This window comes from Lepidochelys olivacea (genome assembly GCF_965140295.1).
Source record: "Lepidochelys olivacea isolate rLepOli2 genome assembly, chromosome: 7".
In the NCBI taxonomy this organism is placed as follows: Eukaryota; Metazoa; Chordata; order Testudines; family Cheloniidae; genus Lepidochelys; species Lepidochelys olivacea.
In genome coordinates, this window is record NC_140417.1 from 124,900,562 (window position 1) to 124,924,323 (window position 23,762).

At 40.6% G+C, this 23,762-nt stretch overlaps 1 protein-coding gene across 6 annotated transcripts in view; it reads left to right on the top strand.

The window, feature by feature from the left end:
• The window catches only part of LCOR (ligand dependent nuclear receptor corepressor), a 109,168-nt gene that overhangs the window by 49,213 nt on the left and 36,193 nt on the right, over window positions 1-23,762 (top strand). For 3 of the 6 annotated variants that reach the window (XM_084635299.1, XM_084635298.1, XM_084635297.1), the window contains 3 exons: window positions 7,212-7,344; window positions 13,768-14,055; window positions 17,660-17,753. In XM_084635299.1, the coding sequence (XP_084491425.1) occupies window positions 7,212-7,344; window positions 13,768-14,055; window positions 17,660-17,753 (515 nt within the window). Of the gene's footprint in view, window positions 1-7,211; window positions 7,345-13,767; window positions 14,056-17,659; window positions 17,754-21,758; window positions 22,907-23,762 lie in introns of those variants that run through there. The other 3 variants (XM_084635303.1, XM_084635302.1, XM_084635300.1) reach the window with 2 other exon arrangements.

A 23,762-nucleotide genomic window follows, 5' to 3' on the forward strand; every position in this document is an offset into this window, starting at 1 on the left:
CTGACTTCTTTCTGCAGGAAGTGATCACATAGTATAATATAGCATGTGGTCTGTTAGCAGGTTCTCCCAGCACACTTGAAAAAAAATGACAAAGCCTTCTCTGCAACAGCTCAAGGCAATGTGGTTTGTGCAAATAGGAAGTGCCTTACTGTTGTATGTTGCTGGCTCCTAGCTGCTGTTAGCCACAATTTTCATGACATTGCCACCTTCTACTTACTTGTATATTAAGATTTTTTGTTAAGGCTCTCAGAGGGGGGAAAGAAAACAGATGCAGAACTGTTTTGAGAGGGGTACCTTGTCTTCCTTTAAGAGACACCCCTGACCAACACAGTGAGTTCTGAATACGATCTGCTTTGTTAGAGTAATGCTGTACTATTGTGGTAGCTGCTGTCATAAGAACATAAGAGTGGCCGTACTGGGTCAGATCAGTGGTCCATCTAGCTTCAGAGGGAGTGAACTGAACAGGGCAATTATTGAGTGATCCATTCTCTGTCATCCAGTCCTGGCTTCTAGCAGTTAAAGGTTTAGGGATACCCTGAGCATTGGCTTGTGGCCCTGTCTGTCTTGGCTTATAGTCATTGATGGACCTATCTTCTATGAATCTATCTAATTCTTTTTTGAACCCAGTTATTTCTTTTGGCCTTCACAACATCCCCTGGCAATGAGTTCCACAGGTTGATCATGTGTTGCGTGAAGAAGTACTTCCTTATGTTTGTTTCAAACCTGCTGCCTATTAATTTCATTGGGTGACCCCTGGTTTTGTTATTATGTCAAGGGGTAAATAACACTTCCTTATTTATTTTTTCTCCACACCAGTCAAGATTTTATAGACCTCTATCTCCTTTTAGTCATCTCTTTTCCAAGCTGAACAGTCCCTGACTTCTTAATCTGATCTCAGGTGGAAGCTGTTCCATACTCCTCCTCATTTTTGTTGTCATTCTCTGTACTTTTTCCAATTCTAATATATCTTTTTTTTTAAGAACACAAGAACAGACAGACTGGGTCAGACGAAAGGTCCATCTAGCCCAGTATCCTGTCTTTTGACTGTGACCAATGCCAAGGGCCCCAGAGGGAATGAACAGAACAGGAAATCATCAAGTGATCCTTCCCTCGTCGCCCATTCCCAGCTTCTGGCAAGCAGAAGCTAGGGACACCATCCCTGTCCATTCTGGCTAATAGCCATTGATGGGCCTATTCTGCATGAACTTATCCAGTTATTTTTTGAGATGGGGTGACCAGAACTGTACTAAGAATTCAAGGTGTGGTTGTACTATAGATTTCTGTAGTGGCATTATGATATTATCTGTTTTATTATCTATCCCTTTGCTACTGGTTACTAACATTCTGTTAGCTTTTTCGACTGTTGCTGCATGTTAGTAAATGTTTTTAGATAACTATCCACGATGGCTCCCAGACCTCTTTCTTGAGTGGTTACAGCTAATTTAGACCTCATCCTTTTGGTATGTATAGTTGGGATTATGTTTTCCAATGTGCATTACTTTGTATTTATCAACATTGACTTTCATCTGCCATTTTTTTGCCCAGTCACGTGGTTTTGTGAGATTCCTTTGTAACTCTTCACAGTCTGCTTTGGACTTAACTATCTTGAGTAATTTTGTATCATCTGCAAATTTTGCCCTTTCACTGTTTATCCCTTTTTCCAGATCATGGAACAGAAACTGACTTCAGTATAGATTTTGGGGGACACTATTTACTTCTCTCCACAGTGAAAACAGACCATTTATTCCTACCCTTTGTTTCCTATCTTTTAACCAGTCACTGATCCATGAGAGGACTGTCCCTCTTATCCCATGACTCCTTACTTTGCTTAAGAGCCTTTGGTGAGGGACCTTGTTAAAGGCTTTCTGAAAGTCCAAGTAAACTATAGCCACTGGATTCCCCTTCCTTGTTGATTCCCCCCTCCTCCGCAAGAATTCTAATAGATTATGAGGCATGATTTCCCTTTACAGAGGCTGTATTGACTCTTCCCCAACAAATCATGTTCATCTATGTGTCTGATCATTCTGTTCTTTGCTGTAGTTTCAACCAGTTTTCCTGGTATTGAAGTTATACCACCTGTAATTGCCAGGATTGCCGCTGGAGCCTTTAAAAAGAATCAGTGTCACATTGGCTATCCTCCAGTCATCTGGTATAGAGGCTGATTTAAGCAATAGGTTACATATCCCATTTAGTAGTTCTGCAATTTTATGTTTGAGTTACTTTAGAACTCTTGGCTGAATCCCATCTGCTCCTGGTGACTTATTACTGTTTCATATATCAGTTTGTTCCAAAACCGCACGAAATGCAAACTCTGTGAATCAAGTTAATCCTTGGTTTAGTTCAATCGAAGACAATGGATTTACATCAAGGATGAGCTTGGCTCTATTATCAGGAGCTGATACAAGGCTGGGAGGCCCCATCTGTGGAAGTGGAATCAGATGGTGGATAAGCAGATTTGAGAAGGATTTGGGTGAATCTGAATTGCCTATTTAGACAAACAGTCCCACAGAAAATAAAGATACTGAAGGGTCAGGTATTGCTCGGTGCATGGCAAAAATCTAAGATGAGCATCTGCAATTTGGTCCATTTTGTGCAAATCAGGTATGGTCCTCTTGTTCCTGTCCCATTGCTAATACAACCCGTAGCTGAAAGCTTGGATGTCCCTGCTGTATTGTGAATGTAGCATGCTAGCTTTTTCTTTCTAGTATCAACACATGGTTCCAGTTGTGCACAGGACTTGACCGTTGTGTACATTGAGTGGGATAAACCTTAAAGTATAGACGTTAATGTGCAGCAAATGCTTACTCTTTAGGGTCACTTTACTCACTGCTTAATTTGTGCCAGGGCTGAATCCTGGCACCTCTGGGCTTGGCAGTTCATAGCCCCAGCATCTCTGGGCTTGCGTGTCAGTTATGAAAGTAAAAAAACTGTTTGAGCCCTGGCACCTCTTCCATTACAAATTAAGCTCTGCACTTACTATATCCCTTATACTGTGTGGCATTTTTAAACAAGTGAGTAGGAAAAATGTAGGACAGGCCACATTTGGACTGTTGGGTGGAGTTCTGCTCTCACTGGTCAAAGGAAATTTTAGAAGTAAACGCGCAGGAGGGGAATGCATCAAAAGAACACTCAAAATAACATAGGGACTTGAGGCTCTTCATTATCCAAACATGTTAGGCCCGAGGAGGATTTGATTTAAGATTCTGAATAGGCTGGAGAGGAGAGATGTTCCAAGGCTAAGCTGAGTGTCAGTCATCATAGAATTAGACCGAGTTTATTTATCAAAAGAGTTAAACAGATGGAAGAAGGTGAGAGTGGCTGCAGTACCAGAAATGTGTAGATTCCAAGGCCAGAAGGGATCATTATGGTCATCTAGTCCAGCGTTTCTCAAATGCGGCCACCAGGGACTTTTCTGGAGACCACAGCCTACTGGGCTGGGGGCGGGGGCAAAGTAGCAGCCACTCCCCCTCCCTGTTGCTCCTGGATGCCTTGCCTTGGTGTTGGATGCTGGGGCTGCCAGCAAGTGTTGGGCTCTGCCACCCTCTGGAGACACCTAGGGCACAACACAGGAGGAGCAGGCACCCGGTGGGTTCTCCATCTTCCCAAGGGCAGTGGGGCTCAGGCTTTGGGCTTCAGCCCTGGGGTTGCAGGGTGGCAGGCTCTGGCTGTGGGGGGCTAGAGCCTGAAGCCCCGCCACCGGAGTCTGAGGCCTGCTGCTGCGCAGCCAGAGCTCGGAACTGGAGCCTGAAGCCCCACAGCCAGAGCCTGCCACCCCGCCACCCCAGGGCTGAAGTCCAAAACCTGAGCCCCACTGCCCCTAGAAAGGTGGAGCTTAATTTGTCCCCAGGCTTGCCGGGGCTGAGTAAGTCTGCTAGGAAAATTGATACTTATCTGTTTGTTAATATCACTTTTCACATCAGATTTACTAGCTAGCAATAAATAAATTACACTAATTTGGATATGTATATGTGCATATTTATTTGTTTTTCCTAAAGCTAATTAAGTATTTTAGGGAAAAGTGTGAGAGCGGCCATCAGCAAGAGTTGGTGGCTGCACTCTGAGGCCACCAAAAAATTTGTTCTGAGAACCCCTGATCTAGTCTGACCTTCACATTGGTATGAATTCATAACTGGTAGACCAATAACTGGAGGCAGCTAGAAAGGCTCCCTGTACCTGCTGTGTTTCTTACAGCGTCAAAGGAATCTGTATGATCATACTTTTAACTTCCCTGTTAATGCAGTAAAAATAATCCTGTTAGTAGGTTCTCCTCCCCAGGCCCACTGTGGGTTGAAACATTAGAGCCTCTTTTGGAACCCTTGGAACCTCTTTTGGAACCCTCCCGTTTATCCCTCCCTTACTTTCACGGTGGCTCTTTGTCATGAAGATCATCCCTCTGGAGGAGAGATGGATGTGGTTGGGCAATGCCACTCCAGAGAAATGACTTGAGCAATGTGAAGTGCTTTCTTCCCTATCCTTTCCCATGGAAAGATGGATCTGCCTATGCAGCGTTCCAACCCTTGCTGATGTCCTTAGCGCCGTATGTACACCAAGTGTGATATTTTTGAGGGGGCTGCAGACAGGGTGGTATATAACCATATATTTTATTACTTCAAGTAAAAACGCCCTGGAGATTAAATTGTGAATTAAATTATAAAGGATGTCGTTTCACTTGGCGCAGAGTTTAATTATGGATAGTACTGGTTTGTTTGAACTCTCTTCCTTCCAATAAACTACTTCAACCATATCTTTATCTGGCTTCTTTTAGGGAGTTCTAGGTTGCAATTTCTAGAACAGTGCTGTAATTATTTTGTAATTCTGGCACAGACGTGAGATTTCAGTCAGCTTGAATGCTCTCTGTACTGTCTGACTGCTTTACACGCTAGTTCTGTGTTCAGTTCACATCCTTCCTTTTAACGGTGCTAGGAAGGGAGCTGGACAGCACAGAGTGGATTGAATTGGTGCTGTTTTGGTGTAGTTACAGAATTAGAGTTGTGTAATTGAAATTGCAGCCTGGAGAAAACAGTTGCACACTGTCCAGCTTTATGGTGTTGGTCAGTACCTTCTTCCCCTTTCCAAGCCCTCACTTATCTCCCATCACCATTCTTACTGTTTCTGTGGGGGGGACTAGATGGGACAATGAGTTGATGCACTTCCAGAGATGTATGTTTAAATCCTGAGATCAGAAGTAAAAATTATTTTCATAGTCCTTTCCTAGTCCTCTTTTGTCCACATCAGTCACCACATAACTCAGCATGACGAGCAGACTGTGCTCAAGGAAAGCTCAGGGTTGGGATGACGGTGGAGCAGGCCAAGATTGAGGTGCCTTAGCAGAGCTATTTAGGAGAAAAGCCTGCCCTTGCTCTTGGCTCTAGTCTGTGCTGAGTGTCTTGCTTTCACAAGCAGTCAGATTCACACACATTTTTTTAAAAGGAAAGAAAACAATCTTTCTAACTGAAGTATAATGAAAAGAGTAATGTATTTGTAGCAGTTGTTTAGAGGATGGAGTGGGGAGTACGCTACGGAAATTTGTGGATTACGTGATGTTCATCGGGGGATAGCAAATGCATTGGATGAGAATATTCAAAAATAAAACAATCTTTTTAAATTGGAGAAATGGCCTGAAATAATGAAATGTACAAATGAGTCATTTGGAAGGAATAATAAAATACGCAAACATCATAATACCTACCTTGTATGTAGCACATTTCGTCAGTACATCTCCAAGTACTTTACAAAGGAAGTCAGTATCTTTATCCCCTTTGTACAGAGGGGGAAACTGAAGCACACAGAGATGAAGTGATTTGCCTAAAGTTACCCAGCAGGCCAGTGGTAGACCTGGGAATGGAACCCAGGTCTCCAGAGTTCCACTCCAGTGCTCTATCCACTAAGCTGCACTGCCTCTTTTGTTTAAAGTGCCTTTGTAAATAGTGGGAGATAACTGGGAAACATCTCCCAAACTCTGTGGCGGTGGCAGCTTCCCAGAATCCAAAGAGTTGCACCTAATTTGTATAGCACTTCACACTTTTTAAAATGAATTTGTCATAACACCTTCCTTGCACCAAACAATGTAAAATATAACATGGACAAATATCAACTCAAATTTACAATCTGCAAAAATGACTTTTAAAAATAACTACCCCACTTTCTTATACACACCACACACACGTGGATGTACACAAAAGGGAATATGCCTTTCCAACTCAACCAATCTACTCAGAGACAGAGTAAATAGAGAACATTATTATGTATAGTAGAACCTAGCTAATTCTTACTTTGATAACCTGAAAACCTGGTCATTTGCAATATCCAGTGTCTCCACCCATTTTATAGGAAAGATTTAATAGACAGTGTGTGAATATACTACAGTACAACTAAATATAATTAAGGTTTGCCAAATAATGCATACCAACTGCACTTTTAAAAATAAATGAACATGTACACTTCTAGACTTTTGACTTTAGGTTTCTTAACTACAGTTTTCTAATTTTTTTAAAAATAGTAGTGACACATGCACACTTCTCTCTCTGTCATAATGAAGCTTTTTCTTTTGGAATATTCTTGAAACCAACCAGTTGCTCTCAGTTGAGTTGTAAGAGGGATTTCACGAGCTTGTGATTCTTCTGTTCATTCCAGTTTAGTGGCAATATTGTGAATCTAGAAGGTTATTCTCCATTTAAAAGTTGGTGATATGTGTCTTGCCACAGACAGTGCTCAGTTTGCCTGGAAGCTGTGCAAAATGTGGGGGTGGGATAAGAATTATTTTCTGTGTGTTCTGTCATCTTCTATTTCATATAGAACTAAAAGTTCTCAATGAAGATTAAATGTTCGAAGCCAGTTTCTTGGCCAAATGCACGGTGAAATATTCAGCCTTTTCTCTGTCCTAGATATCCCTCATTTCCTCTACTGCTGTCATACTGGAAGAAGCACTGATTACCCTCTTTAGGTTTATATTTAATATTTTGGCCTTTCCAACATACTGCATTTCATGATTTTGTTGCTGTTGATGTGACTTAAGGTTTAAACCTTAATTATCAAGATGGGTCTATTGGATAGGCAGTCATTGCATAACTACAAGTTTTTGTTGAAAAACCTCTTTTTATAATTGTGCTGGTTTAAAGAATGCTTGATAGCTGTGAGTGATTTATTAATGTGGCAGGGGGAGAGAGCTTACAAACATTTCATTTCATTACTTTTTTTTTTTTTTTTTGCAGGAACACCTACTCAGTCTGGATGAGCCAGCTTCGGAAGCTGGGCAAAAAGCTCTACTTAGACAAGAGCAAGCAAAAATCATTCGGTTTGAGCGGCAAGCAGAAGAGTTCCTCAATGCAGTCTTTTACAGGAAAGGTTGGTCCTAGTGAAAGAATGGCATCTCTGGGCAGGCCCTTTGCCTGCAGTACGAGTGTCTCAGAGATGGGCTGCTGGAGTTTTCAACATTGCTTCAGTGTTTTCAGTTACTTTACCCCTTTAATGTGTTTAGTTTTAGAAAGGGGTAAAGAGGAAACAGTCTTCTCTCTGAGGGTCTGGGAGAGACACCTATTACAAGCCCTAAAACCACCCTGGCAGGAGCACTGGGTTGTTTGGGGTTTTTTGCATTTTGAGGGAGCAGTGTTCAATATTTGCCCAGCAGAATCTTACCCTTGCATTGGATTACAGGGAAGTGGAGAGTTTGATGGAAGTTGTAGTTCCATGATGCTGAACTGCCAAGTCCTAGCAACAGTTAGGTCACAGAGGGGCTGCTCTAATTTACACCACTGCCATAAGCTGCCACTGGACCTCCACACTAGTGAAGGATAGGTGTGGCAGAGCTCTGCGCTCCCCTCTACTGAGGAGAGAGAGAGGCAACTGATGCAGGACTTCGCTCCACTGGCTTTACACCAATGGGGAGTTCCCCTTTGCAAAGAGAATTTGCTACTGTCAACTTGTAGCTCAAGCAGACTGAAGAATGCAGCTCATTGTCTGTCTTGGCCTTTGTTTAGTGTTTGTTTGTGTTTGGTTTGTTCAGCTACATGACAGTAACAGCATGCTTCCCTGCCTGGCAGCGTCCTGGGCTTGGCAGGGGCTGCAGCTGGGGCTTCACTCCTCAGCCCCATGGCTTCCACTGGGGGCTGCAGTCAGGGCCATGTGCCCCAGCTGCACGGTGTCCCAGGCTTGGGGGAGGGGCTGTAGCCAGGACCGCACGCCTCAGCCCCATGGCTTCCACCAGGGGCTGTACCCTGGGCCGCGCACCTTAACCCCACAGCTTCCGCTGGGGTCTGCAGCTGGGACCCTGTGCCCCCTGCCTGCCTTGCAGCTTCCCAGGGCCATATGCCCCCCTGCTGTGGCTGAGGCTTAGTGGGGGTTGTAGTTGGGGCCATGTACCCCTGTTCTGGAATGGAGGCTGTGTGCCTCTTGTGGCTGTGCTCTCTGCTGCGGCCACTGGAGCCGGGGCTGTCAGTTCCCCCAAATCTCCCCATGGGACTCCATTCCTTCCCCCTTCCTAGCTCTACCCCCTGGTTATTTTTAGTAAAGTAACAGGTCACCGGCTCCGTGAATTTTTGTTTATTGCCCGTGACCTGTTCATGACTTTTACTAAATATAACCGTGATAAAATCTTAGCCTTACTCATGGACTGTGCTTTAGACCTTTTATGTAGTCCACCAGAGTCTGTAGCATTTTTCTTTCTGTTTGAGAAAATTCTAAGCTTTTGTTAGATGGGTACTTTTGTTGTAAAAAATTGTTTAATTTTCTAATTATTAACCAATAGTACCCAAGAGAAGTGTCCATCTGGCTTGAAGAGACAGTGCAGCTGCATCAGCAAGATTTCTGCTGCTTGCTGTTATGCTCAACTATTCTTCTTTAGCATTTAAATTTGAGAATTGTTTGTAAAACGGTTTGAATATATAAAATGCTATATAAGTGCTGTGTATTTTATTTGTATTTATCATTTATATTCAGTAGTTTGTGCTCTTCTGTCCTAATTCTTTATCATGAGTTAATGAGATTATCTTGAGGCACTCTACCTTGGAAGGCACATGACAGTCACTGTGCCTTTAAAGCCGCAGGTTGCAGTGATGTGTGACTGCAGGTGTATGTTCTGTGTCTTCTCTCCTTATTTGGAAATGTTAATTGGTCTAGTTATAAGCTATACCCCATGTTGTGGGCACTCTATATCTGCATGTAATCCACCTCGTGTGAAATTTCCCCAGGCAGCTTTAATGTTTTTGAAGAGTTCTGCATCCTCCCATGTATACCTCGAGGGGATGTGTCAAACTTTTGCCGGCAGTATCTGGGTCTGAGATCTAGGCTTCAAGAACTTCGATTCTTTTTACTCTCTTTGGCCCTATCTTGGACATCCTTCAACAGGCCTTAATAAAACCTTGAGGAAAAGGAAGATTGCACCTTAGGTGAAAAGAGCCTTTATATGTCCTCAGTGTTACAACGTAAGCCTCATTAATCTATCTTGTCTTTTTCCTGTATATATTCCTTAGGTACAACTCAGCCCAAGATAAACTCTTGTTATGCCCTGCCCTTAACAGAAAAACTTACATGAAGGGCTAGTATAATGTACAGAAATACATTAAATATTTACAAAACCTTTCAGAAGTTTACGACTATTATACCAGTATAAAATTATAAAATGTGATTGTATAGTGAACTACACTTCACAGGGAGTAAAATGTTGTTGGTATTATTTATTTAGGGTTAGATTGTGGCTTGCTATATGCATCCTTGTAGAGGAGAATTTAAATCACTAGTCAGGAAGACTCTATTTAAACGTGGATTTCTACATAAAAGTGCATTCTTGTTGGCTGTTATAATCTTAATACACATTCTTCACAACTCAGAGATAGATACAGGTTTCATTTTTAGAAGGTACACACTAAACATTTTTTAAGTAATTTAGTTTGAAAACTTTTCAGATTAGTTTTACAGCTATATCAGAAAATGAATGATTGTTTGGTTATTTCATTTACCAAAGGTAATTGAAACAGATATTTATGAAGTCATTGGGAGGTGAACTATCTCCAGTTGAACAGGTTAATCATTAATATTTGGAGGATTTTCTTCCCATGCTGTATTAGGAAGAGAACATCACCAGACAGACATTTAAATTGTTTTATTTAACTAAAACAGCAACACTATGTATTGTGGATTTTTTTCTTCAACAGCAAACACATAATATTTTAACAAAACAAGCATATTCATTTTGAATTTAGTTAAACATTCAAGTTTTTTAAAATCAGGTTTGTTTTTGTTAAAATTGTTTTTAATTAAAATACTTAAATGAAAAAAAGATTTTTTTAAACAAGAATTAAATCGACTACCTCAGCCAGGTCAACATGAGAAACATAAAATATTGGCTTCTGCAGCTAACTCAGTCGTCTTCACCTTCATTTTCCTGTTTGTTCATAATCTGGGGAAAAAAAAACATGCTTTCCTGCTTCTTCAGGTCCCAAATGATTTCTCAATTTGGAATGAATTAGTCCAAAGGAAGAAAATATTCTTTCTACACTGGCAGAAGAAGCTACTGCTGTGAGATGATCACTTCAACAGTCTCTGAATCCCAGTGCTTAAGTGACTTCCACCAGTTCACTGGTGTGGCTTTCTTTAAAACATCATCAGCAAACATATATGTCGTGAATGGTTCACCCTAAGCTCTGAAGTTTGATGGTTGGCATTACAGAGGGATAATTGCTGGATGTCCATGTCACAGCCAACTCCTCTTCTTCAATTGTTAAAGTTTGTCCCTGGTACTGAGTATTGAGAATATTTGCAAGAAAATGAGCTGCAGATAGTGCTTGTCCCATTTGTTTTTTTAATGCTTGTAATTTAACCTTGTCATTGCATGTTTCTCTTTTTAAGATCACAGAATATCAGGGTTGGAAGGGACCTCAGCCGATCATCTAGTCCAATCCCCTGCTCAAAGCAGGACCAATCCCCAATTTTTGCCCTAGATCCCTAAATGGCCCCCTCAAGGATTGAACTCACAAGCCTGGGTTTAGCAGGCCAATGCTCAAATCATTGATCTATCCCTCCCTCAGTTCCTTCCAAATTTCAATAGTGTCAGCAATAAACCAGCGATTTCCCTGCATTTTGTGCAAGGCTACAGAAATAGGCTTCAGGGGACTCAGCATGTGTTCAACATTTCTCTTCAGCCCCATGGTGAGAACTTTGGCTGTGACGGTTCCATCTATTTTTTCACAATTTTGTTCAGAAAGGAGATTAGGCCAGTTCTTGATACAGTGCTCAAAACAGTCCACAACTGAGTTCCATCGTGTGTCTTGGGGGAGCGTTAGCTTGGTTCCTCCCAAGCTGCGTATTAGACATTTGAAATTTTTTTCACAGTTTGTTATAGCTTTTACTGTTACTTCTTGTAAGTATCCTGCTGTAAGGAAGACATTCCCTTCTTCTGTTGTCACACAAGTACATACAACAGGATCATTGTGGACATTGCTCCCCCTCAAGACTCAGGTTAACAATTTCACCCTCATAGAATCATAGAATATCAGGGTTGGAAGGGACCTCAGGAGGTCATCTAGTCCAACCCCCTGCTCAAAGCAGGACCAATCTCCAAGTAAATCATCCCAGTCAGGCCTCTCAGACCTTTTGCACACTGCTCAATTTCTCTTTCATACACTTTATCCAGCAATTTGCCTGCGACATCTGCTCTGTTGGGTGGACTGTATCTTAATGACTGAACCATGTTAATGAAGTGTGGGTCCTCAGTCATACAGAAAGGAGAGTTTGTTGCATAAACAAACCAAAGTATTTTTTCATCAATTACCTCTTTTTGTAAACTGCACGTTCTTATCACAAACTTATGTACGGTTGTTTCTGGATGATGGAGATTTTTTTTTTTCCTTTTGGCTACAGGTGATATACTGTGGCTATGTGACATAGATGATGTGACTGAAAAACTATCATTGGCAGATAACTCTGAAACTATAGAAAATTATGGTGATCTTGAAGGTGGATAGTCTTCAGAATCCTGTATGTTGAGGATGGATTCTCCTAAACAAAATAAGTCAATGCAGTTATTTAATTATTATTACCGTACTGCTCATTTAGTATTACTCATTTCATTCACTGATGCTCAGTACTACTTTAAAGGTGAAATTGCAAAGGAAGCTCTGCCTATTTCAGCTATTTATTTTTTATCACAACTGCATCTAAAATGACAGTACCATAGAGTAACAACCATACTTTTTGCTCCAACATGAGAATTCAAGAATAGTCCAGAAGGAAGACAGGCAGTCCTTAAGAAAGAAGTATGAAATAAAAGTTTACCAACCTGAAGATCCTGAATATTCAGATATGTTCCTTTCATCATCTTTCAACGCAGCTCCCTCCTGAGAAGGAACACTTCTCATGATGATGTTTCATTTGGGCGACCAGACCTTGCATTTCTTTGTTGCACTGTTTGCATTTTGCCTTACCTCAAGGTAAAGGAACTTCATTAAAATATTCCCAAACTGGGTCTCTTTTACGGCCTGCTGCCATTATAGGTTTTTCCTTCTAGTGAGAGAACAGTATGGTAGATCTCAAATGAGTGAAGGCTACACTCAGGAAGACCTCAAGATTTCTGGAATATGCTGCTCAAACAGTTTCACTTTTGTTTCTACTGCCTGTCCCTCCCTTCTCACATTTATCTCTAGACTTCTTCTCCTTGTCCAGAACTATTCCGCCCCCAACAATCTTCTATTCATTGAACTTTTTGAAACTTTCCACTTTTAGAAAGAGGTAAGGGATTGACTCTGTGTACACAAATTTGCAGAGGGACAATAGGGTTGAGGTCTGTTTTTTCTCACCTCTATATATTATTTATTTATTTTAAAACATTTTTGCTGTTAACAAGCATGTTATCTCTGGAGACGCAAATCCATAGTTTGAGAACTGCAAAACTAAGCATCTCTGATGGTATCTTCTAGACTGAGCACTGACTCTCTTTGTTTGGATAGAAAAATTAATTTAAATAATCTATACAGAAGCCCCTGGAACCCCATAAGATTGGGTTCCTAATCCATGAACTATAGGAACTCATTTACAAAACTTTTCTTAAACGTTACATGAATATATTGTCTCATTCGATAGAATTAGAATTTATGATCCCTATTCCATGATGAGAGATCTTTGCGCTGTAATGTATCTTAATTAAAACTATCTTTAGATAGGTTTTTTCCTCAAAAAGCATTTTATAAAAAAAAATCTGTTTTTAAATTAAAAAAAAAATCATTGATTTGTATCCACCCTGGTTCAAGCCCAGATACCGGTATTTTATATTTTACAGACAAATAAAATGACAGGTTCTTAGGTGTGAAAAAAATACACCTAAATTCTTAAAGTTATAGGCCTTTACAGGCAGGCCTGAATATCTATATTCTAACATACTCCAGGTAACTTACTGCAGGTAAGTTACTCCACTCTTCCACTGAAAACCTGTTCTGGTTTTTGTAAAAAACTTCTGTTTAAAATCATTACTGTACATTTTCCTTCATGATTCTGGTTCTCCTTCCACCCCCAGCCCCTCTCAAAGATCCATTTGGGATATACTTATTGGAAAAAAAAGTTTAGGAAATATTACTTAAATCTTGTAGGAATATTGTTATATTGAGGATCTATGTTATAAAGAGTAACACTTTGTTATTTAGGTATCTTAAGAATAAGTTGCATCTCCTTGAAGGAAGTATTGCATCTTTAAGAAAATCTAGAGAGTGAAATGTAATGTTTTGATTTCAAAGTTACACTTGTAAAATTCTTCCTTTAAAAAAAAAAAATCTCTGTTTACAGACAGTCCTGGGGTCTCTGACCCCAATATTCCCCTAGTGGCCCGGGAGATCATGCAGCGAATGATCCGACAGTTTGCTGCTGAATATACCTCAAAAAATAGCTCTACTCAGGACTCCAGCCAGCCCAATAGCACAAAGAACCAAAGCCTGCTGAAAGCATCTCTGGTCGCCTCCTCTCCCACGGCTGCAACTGCTCAGAACCCTGTGCTCAGCAAACTTCTCATGGCTGACCAAGACTCGCCTCTGGACCTTACTGTCAGAAAGTCTCAGTCAGAACCTAGTGAACAAGGTATGACTATTACCAAAAGTATCTTGCATTCAGTTCCAATATGCTAGAGGCATTGTCGGCACAAAGCAGGGAAGAATTAGAAGTGTAAACTGTTAAATGAAACGCAAAATGGCAAAGTTGTAGACTGCATAATGCAGTGTATAATGTCACGACTGATTGGATGTGATGGGGTGGGAGAAGGAAGTTGCTGAAAAATTGGAGGCTATAAAAATATATGTGCCTTTAATGCAAGAGGAGGAGAGGGGTTGACAAGGCTCCAAACTGTCTCTAACAACAAGGGTACTGTTCTAAGGAGAGCTATGCTATGAACATGTGTAGTGTGTTTGTTTATGTACCTGCTGATAAGGCAAGATCAGAGAGTTAGGAAGCTTTATGTATAATGTTACCTTATGTTATTTGGTCAGAACAGTAGTCCTGAATCGTGTTTGGCTTAGATTAGAAGCAGTATTTTTTTGAAATGTTAGTTATTCTTTGGCACGTTGCTTGGTGAATGCAGGATAAAAAAATGGAATCCCTAAATTATACAATGGTTTCCTTGTTTATGTATTTAGCAGAAGTTTATTTTCGTACATAAAAAATACTTTGCAGAGTACAGACTGAATATCTTGCAGTGCTGCAGAGCTTGTGTTAAATGGATAACCTTGCTTTCTGTCAAACTGCTTTTAAAGAACAAATTCTCCGAACAGCATTGTAATATGTGAACATTTTGTCTCTTCTTCCCTGAAACTGTATTGAATAGAGGGGATCATTGTGTTGAATGCAGAGGAGCTTTTAACAGGATTGATATGATTCAGGTTAACCCTTTGAACTTCATGAGAATGTGTTAATAAAAGGTGTCTGAAATGATCGCATGAAAAATAGGGTAGGTCTGTGTACCCCATATTGGGAAAGATTATTTTGAAAATCACTGCCTTTAAGTAGACCTGTTTAAAGCTTTTAACTATTTTTATGTACAGATAATTTTGGGTACTGCAGACATCTTTCTAATCTTCATTGTGAGAGACACATTTATGGAGGTTTTGGTAAGAAGGTTAATTCTATGTGGTTACAAAAAACAAAGCAAAACACATCCTGGAAACAGTGTCATGAGCAAATACCATTAATGTCCCTTGCTGTAAATGGTCATGTCACTTCTTAAGTGAAATATGGCGGCAGAGAGCTGCTGTAAGGAAGATTGTGGTAATGGCGGCACGTTGTAAAGCTTACAAGGTTATAACTCGACCAAGAGAAACTTGCTCTGGGCTACATTTGGTATAAAAATCTCAGCCACGTGAATGGATCTTCTTGCAAAATTACAGAGAAATGAGTTCAAGTATGCAAGGTCCGTTTTCCTCCTAGTCCCTCTCCTAAAAGACCACTACGGAGGGGTTTTGTCTTAGCTCCTTTAATTGCAGAAACGTGTGCTGAAAAACAAAGTATTTCTTGATAGGTTGTTCAGAAAATGGATGAACTGCTTTTGTGGTTTTTATCTGTCAAGATATAGAAAAACTTCAAGTGAATTTATGAATGTTCATAACACTTTTACTCTGTGCATGCATGTCATAATTCCATAATTATTTGCAGTTACGTGATTAATCCATATAAGTATGTATTATAGTTTACATTGATATATGACAGATAATGAATGGGGCAAAAACCCCTGTGGTACTGATGTATTTAAGAGACTCTCTTGGAACAGTTCCAGTGGTGCCATTTTGGTATATCTTTGTTTTGAAGGAGTGTTGGGGAAAATTAGATTATTCATAGCTATCCCCCTGTGGATAAGGAAGGAAAACACTCTGAAGGATCCCCCTCACCCTCAAAGGCTCCTCATGTCATGGTGACCCTCCTGGCAGAGGAGAGATGGATGTGGCTTCCTTTGAAGCAGTCATGCTCCTTAGGGTATGACTACACTTAAAACACTACAATGGTGCAGCTGCAGTGTTGTAGCACTTCAATGTAGACACTGCCTACACCAATGGGAGGGGTTCTTCTGTTATTGCTGGTAATCCACATCCGATGAAGTGAGCTGTAGCTCACGAAAGCTCATGCTCAAATAAATTGGTTAGTCTTTTCTTTTTGCCACTTCCCTGAGAGGTGGTATTCTAAGAATTCTTCCATCGACCTAGCACTGTCTACACTTGGGGATAGGTCAGTATAGCTACATCTTTTGGGGCGTGAGAGGTGGGGGATTTTTCACACCCCTGAGAAACGCAGTTATGCCGATGTAAATTCCTGGTGTAGACCAGCCCTTAGTATATTTGCTTGAGAAGAGAATGCTATTTCACTATGTTATTGTACTTCTGTAAACACATTGTGTCTGGGTATTGCTACATTCAAAACTAGAAGCCTGTTTACTTAAATTTGGATTATGCTACATTTCCAAGCAGTGTATAGAACAATGTGCTGAAAGGGCGGGGGGTGGGGGTGGGAAATGAATAAATAAAATAAATAAATAAATGTCACATGGGCAGTTTGAGACAACCTGAGACAACCTTCCCTGAGTTTGAGACAACCTTCCCTGCATTTTAATATATTTCATCATGAACATAAGAATTGATGGTACTTATTCAAGCTAGACATAGCATGGGCAAGTAGCTGTGGTAACTCTCCTCTTTGCCTTACCCTTAAGCCTGGTGTTTCAGAGTTGCCAGTAATCTCAGGCATCTGGGCTTGTCTCACAGAAAAGTTGTTTTTATTACAAATGGCCATTGTCTCCCATTGTTTCCAATGGGATTGAGGTCAGGCTTTCCTTAGCAAAGATGGCTTCCCCATTATCTGTGGTCTGGAAACTGGTCAGGAAACTTTTTAATGTTAGGAAATGTGTATGTGAATGGGGGAACAGAGAGGGAGATTGAAGTGGGAGGGATGAGAATATGGATGGAGGCATGGGAGTGTAAAGGAAGAAGAATGTGGTTGTAGCAGGAAACTGTTCTGGGCCATGGAGCATGTGGAGTGAGGCAGAAGAGTGACAGGATGGAGAGGAAAGGTTGACAGCTTCCCCACTGGGACACTTCATCATGGAGTAGGAGAGAAAGGGAAAGTTGCACAGGGAGCAGTTGAACAGGGACCTTGCATTTCTGGGTGTTCATTTGAGATTGAATTTCCAACCTGAAATTATCCCATGGGCCCAGAAATCCAGAGTCAGACCAAAAAGCAAATAATTTTTAACCCTTATTTTAATGCCAATCTCATGATTTTTTGGGAGTCTTATTTTTGATTTTGGAACCTTTTGTGTTTAGCGATGCTGCAGTATGCAGCTAACTCTTAACATTACCTGGTGCTCTAGTCCTTTTCCTCTCCTAGCAAAGAGAAGTCAAATCTGCCAAACTTTGCCAGTCTATATAGTGACTGCAATGAGGACTAAAAGGAAGCCATCATGTGTAACTGAATTGGGGAAAAGGAGTACTTGTGGCACCTTAGAGACTAACATTTATTAGAGCATAAGCTTTCGTGAGCTACAGCTCACTTCATCGGATGCGAAGTGACTCCAACTTTCCAGTGATGAAAAGCCTGTGTTAAACCACTGTACCATCTAGTCCCCTAGCATGTTTATTTTACCTAAGAGAAATCACAGCTTGCTCCTGTTTCTTTTTCTCCTCAAGTGGTTCTTATGTCTCTGCAGACGGAGTGCTTGATCTGTCCACTAAGAAAAGTCCTTGTGCCGGCAGCACCTCTCTGAGCCATTCTCCAGCCAGCTCCAGTACTGCAGGGAATGGGTAAGGGAAAACAACTTACTACCATTTTTTAAAATAATTGATTTTATTTGATTTAGCATAAATTTATACCAGTTGCCTCCTGGTAACTGCTAGCGATTAATTTTGGTTTTAACCTTTTGGAGTAACGAGTTTTATTATGGGCCTTTTGCAAAAAAATACCTTCTTCCCACCTGCCAAATAAAAAAAGCTGATTGTAAACCAGGACAGGTTTTTTTAAAAAAAAAAGATTAAATTTTAGAATTCAGTACTGCTGGTTCTTTTGGCCAATTTAATATCTGACCAAAGATTTCCCCTCACCTTCTTGTTGGGTTCAGTGGCTAGCAGTGTGAGTGTAGGTGCAAACTCACTCTCCCCTTAAGCTATGAAGACTCTGCTTTTTTGCAGTATAATTTAGGGATTGGAGCTTTTAACACAACAATCTGGAAAATTTATTTTTGGGGTAAACGTTTTTTGGATAGTGAATGAAACTGAACTAGACTTTATTAGACAGGACTTACTACATTTTGGGAGGGGGGTACTTTCTTCTAGCACAAATTGCTGTCACAGCACTAAAAATATATAGCAGTTCAGAAGACATAAATTGTGGGTCGTTAGTTATGGTCGATACATGTTATGGAGAGGTAATTTGTAACTGCCTTATAGTAAGAGAGAGACAAGGTGGGTGAGGTAATAACTTTTATTAGACAAGCTTCTGTTGGTGAAAGAGACTTGCTTTTGAGTTACACTCAGCTTTTCTTCAGGTCTAGGGAAAAATACTCAGAGAGTGGCAGCTAAATACAAGATGGAACAGATTGTGTAGCATAAGTAGTTAACACATTCTATGAGACCATTCAAGGTGAAGCGTTAACTCCTCTGCAGTGGGGTTAAAGTGGGGTTAGTGGGTTACAGTGTCTTTATTAAAACCATGGTTTTTCGTGTCTAACAAAGTTATAAATTTAAGCTCCCAAGCTCATCTTTTGAAGGTGAAGTGTAGGTTTCCTCTGAGGATGAGGACTGAAAGGTCAGTTATGGAGTGATAGTTTTGTGAAAAGTGTTCGCCCACAGGTGATAGGGTGTTTCTGTTTTAATCATTTTTCAGTGTGATTTCATTGGAGAGCAGCATAGTGATTGTCTAGTTTTATGCACACAGTTGTTGGGGGTATTGATCATAAAAGCAGTGGAGATATGTCTGCAAGTGTTTCATCTGTTCTGGCAGGGTCTGGTGCTGCTTTGAAGTTGGTGTCTCCTGGTCTGTGAGGAGCTTGCTTCTGATGATGATCGTTCCTTGGCGAGGTTGGGGGCATTGCTTGAAGGCCAGAAGAGGGGATCTGGGAAAGATTTCTCCTAGGGAGTGGTCCCCATGAAGTATGGGTTGTAATTGTTTAATGGGCCACTTCACCTTAAATGGTCTCTTAGAATGTGTTAACTACTAAATGCTAAACAATCTCTTCTGCCTTTTATTTAGCTTTGACACTCTGAGTACCTTTCTCAGACCTGAAGAAGAGCTGTGCGTAGCTCAAACGCTGAGCGTGTCTCTTTCCCCAACAGAAGTTTGTCAATAAAAGCTATTACCTCACCCACCTGATCTCTCTAATATCCTGAGACGAAACAGGGCTACAGCACTGCTAGCATTAACGCAGCTTAAATGAGGAAAGTCGGTTTAAACAGCACTCTTGCATAAATTAGTTCCAGGTACTAGAGAATATTCTATCAGCAAATCTAGTTTTAAACTCCAAATTTCTCATGATTATGGCTGTGTATGTCTAGTGACCCTGTATGCTCAGACAGGAACCAGGCACTCGCACTAGGTGGTAGGCTGGGAGTCAAAGGGATTCAGGATGTTGACAATGGGATTTTGCCTTGTGAACTTGCCATGAGCAAAGAACACTTACATAGTGGAATATAGAAATAAGTATTTTAGCCAGTTTGCCTAAAGAATACTTAATTGTTGGATTTAGCTTTATGAAAGTTGCTGGATTTTTAAATACTAAAAAAACTAGTACTGGCAGCCATTTACGTGACTAACCTCCTAATCCTGTACCTTTCAATGAAGGTTGCATTTACAGTGTTTCCTCTTCAAGATTTATTACTAGGTATTAAAAGGAATAATCTCAAGTTCTTGCTTGGATAGTTTCCCATTTACCACATCAGTAGTTTTAAACTTTTTTCTAACTCTAAAATAAATTTTTCCCAGCAACTCGTCTGTTTCAGTTCAGAAAAGATTCTTTCAATCTCTGTTCTCCTACTCTGAAGGCATCAGAAGCCATCATGGCTCTGACCGCCTGCTTCCTTGTTTGCGTGTCAAAGGGTAGCCAGAATACAGCATGTGGAGTCTACAGGCCCCAGCATCCCATGCTATGTCCTGATCAGAGCTGTTGAAATCAAGAAGCATTGCATACTGACACCTATAGTTTCCTGCACGTTTGTGTTGCAAATGAGGGTGACTGCAGTCTGCTCTGTTTAATGCAAATTAGCTCTGTCTCCTTAGAAAGCTGCCAATGCTATCTTAACTTCGGGAAACATTTGGGGCACCCTTAGGGTGGTTTACTAGTTCATTGCTACAGAGCCAGCAGGGAACACACATTGTTTATCTGAAGGGCCATCAGAAATAGTAGCTGTATCTTCTTCAGTTCGTTGGGAGTGATGGATTTTATTCAGAATCCACGTGGACTCTTGTTACCAGATCACAATTTTTAAGGCATGTCAGATTCTGGAGGAAGATTAGCAGTATACCTTTTAAGCACCATGTGGATTGCAAATGTCTGCTAAAAGGGAATAACATAAGAGATACTTAGAGTAAGAACAATCTAAAATGCAAGGTTCCAAAAATATTAATTAGTGCAGCTTTTCTATAGAATTTCCTATCCTTGAATAAGCCATTCTTGCTCTGAACCTGGATGGCTTCACAGCACGTTAATATCCCAGAGCTTCAAAACGTAATTGCTTCCTCCTGACGTGCTTTGCAGTCTCTTCTTTCAACTAATATCTGCCTTGAATATGGAAAGGTTTTAGGGTTTGTGTGTGTGTTTAGCTACTTTATTGTGGACCAGTATAATTTGGTATACAGTATTCTAAAAATGACCTTAAATAAGCATTCCTTGCTACAGGAATGCTCTTTGGAAAAAAAAAGCATTTAAAAACGAAAACGAATGTTTTGAGTTGATATTCTAAATTAACACTTTTATATTTAAAAAACACTGATTTTCCTGTTACTAACCCCTGATCTGAACTAAAATTTGTAGAACTTGAACCTGAATAACTGTTCTGGAGGTAAGAAAAGACCATTTCTTCTAGCTTTGATGTATTTCAAACAGAGAATCAGGAACATGTATTTATGCAGCTAGTTGTATTTAAAAGGAAGCAGTGTGGTAAGTCTGGTGTAATGTAGTGTTTTTCTTTGTGATCTGCAACATCACAGTTCTTACATTTAGTGTTGAATGCAAGTTAAGCAAATTCCTTGGAGTTCTGCTAAGCATTTTTACATTGAGCAGCTACTCTTGCTTGCATATGGTGTAAGCAAACAGCTTCCAAGGTTTCCTCCAATGTGTAGATATTGCAGGTGGCTGTAGTTTTTGTGGGTTGAATATGTTGTATTTGGTATCACTTCTGTATCACTCTTTTATTACTGTACTTGTTTAGTGGTAACGTCACAATAGTAACACAGTCGTGTATAGAACTATGAAGACTGACTATTACTTTGTAATTTATAATTAAGGTGCTATTTTCAGACGCTTGCGCGCGAAGCCTTTTCTACTCCGAGAATTTGTGAACCCAACCAGAGACCAGGCAGCAGCTTTCATTTTTCTTTGCCCAAAAAGCTTCTCTTTTTTTGCGAACAAGTTTTAAAACTGACTGATGCTGAGACTTTAAAAAAAAAATAGAGAAAAAAAAAAATAGAGAAAAAAATAAATAACACAAAAAGTGATGTTACCCAAGCAAGGCCTTCTAATAAAGGAGTGGCCCCCTCACCCATCCCTCCCTACCTGTGCAAGTCCTGCTCACATCAGTTTCCTTCCATCCAATTAGGCGACCTGGGAGACCCAGCCAGCACCATCCAGAGGGACTTCGGAGTGGTGATGGGGTACCTCCAAGAAGCTTTCAAGATGGAACCAGGGAAGCTTATGGCCACTCCACATCTCTTAAAGTTCCACTGGCTCGATCACTACAGATTAGCGAAGAACTGCTGAGCAGAAACCAGTTTTCTACAGCTGCCAGCCATGGGCCATCTGGACTGCAGAATCATGGACAGCACTTAATATTATCCAGGGAGGCTTCTTGGGCAAAACCACACTATGAATTCAATTTCAGCCGCATGAAATTCAGGGGAAATGGTGCACTCAGCAACATCAGTGACCTTCCTTTTCTTACAGAAAACTCTGCCTTTCAAAAAATGGCACTTCATACTAAACAGGATGGGAAAAAGGATGTGAGCCATTCATCTCCTGTGGATTTAAAGATACCACAAGTTCGAGGCATGGACCTTTCATGGGAGTCCCGCACTGGTGACCAGTACAGCTATAGCTCTTTGGTAATGGGTTCACAAACGGAGAGCGCGCTTAGTAAAAAGTTAAGGGCTATCCTTCCAAAACAAAACAGGAGAAGTTTGCTGGATGCTGGACCAGATTCCTGGGGCTCAGATGCTGAGCAGTCTACCTCTGGACAGCCATATCCCACCTCTGATCAAGAGGGAGATCCTGGCTCCAAGCAACCTAGGAAGAAAAGAGGGAGATACAGACAGTACAACAGCGAGATACTGGAGGAAGCAATCTCTGTGGTTATGAGTGGGAAAATGAGTGTTTCCAAAGCTCAGAGTATTTATGGGATTCCCCACAGTACACTGGAGTACAAAGTTAAAGAGAGGCTGGGCACTTTGAAAAACCCTCCAAAGAAAAAAATGAAATTAATGAGGTCGGAGGGGCAGGATGTTTCAATAAAGATGGAATTAGATCCCCAGGGAGAGACAGCACAAAGTGCGAATGAATCAAAAGATGAGTAGGGATGTTGTAGAGTGCCAATTACTTTACAGACTGGGTGAGCACTACTGCATTGTTCAGCTCCTACTGAGTGCACCTGACTCCCCTCTGTTTACTGTGACACTTGCTTCTTTGCAGTTTAGCATAGACTCGTGTGGGCACAGGTGAAAGGTGTGCTCTGAATGTTGCATATTTGTAAATTTTCGGGCCCGGTATGGCTCAGATCCTTTTTTTTTTTTTTTTTTTTTTTTTTGGGCCTTTTGCATGTTTCTCTGTTGTTCTATGGAGACTTGAGTTACCTCACAAAGAATGCAGACACGTGGAAGTAGACTCCTTGCTTGTGGAGCCTGTACTTTCTCTTTTTTCTTTTCATATTTGCCTTTCAAAACCAAGTCCACTTTGTGAAACTGATTCTCTCTAATGCCAGACATTCTTGAATGAGAATCAAACTATTTTTTATAATAATTTGAAAAGCTTCACAAATTCTTCAGAACTCTTTTTTTCCCCTTCTTGGATCCAGTTGATTGAAGGATTACGCTAACACAAGCTCTTTAGGAATGGCAAATCTTTTGAACTTGGAGATGGGTAATCAATTGGGTCTAATTAGGCTTCTGCCGTTTTCTTTCTAAATTAATTTATCATTAGCAGTCTGCTTAGTGCTCACCCAGAGGGGAGGGGTGGAGAAACTTACATACACTACCTTCGGAATACTTTGGTTAACTACTTTGTAACACTACCTTCGCTGTCATTTTGTTTGATATTTTATAAAGGTGAGATTTAGACTCACCTGTTTGAGGATGTAGCCTTATCTCACGGAAGACAAGCTCCTTTTAGTCAGGAGCAGTCAGGGTACACTAAATGATGTATTGGGGTATGCCTCATTTTAACAAAACTATGGTTCTTTGTAACCTGTCACTTTTTACAGACTTGATTCTGAGTTTACTAAACTGCGGTTCCAACAACTTGGTTAAATGACTCTGAACTGGGGAGTGGGGGTACGCGTAGCAAATTACTGTGATCTTGCGTAAAACAAAACAGTGATCTCATAAACTTTACA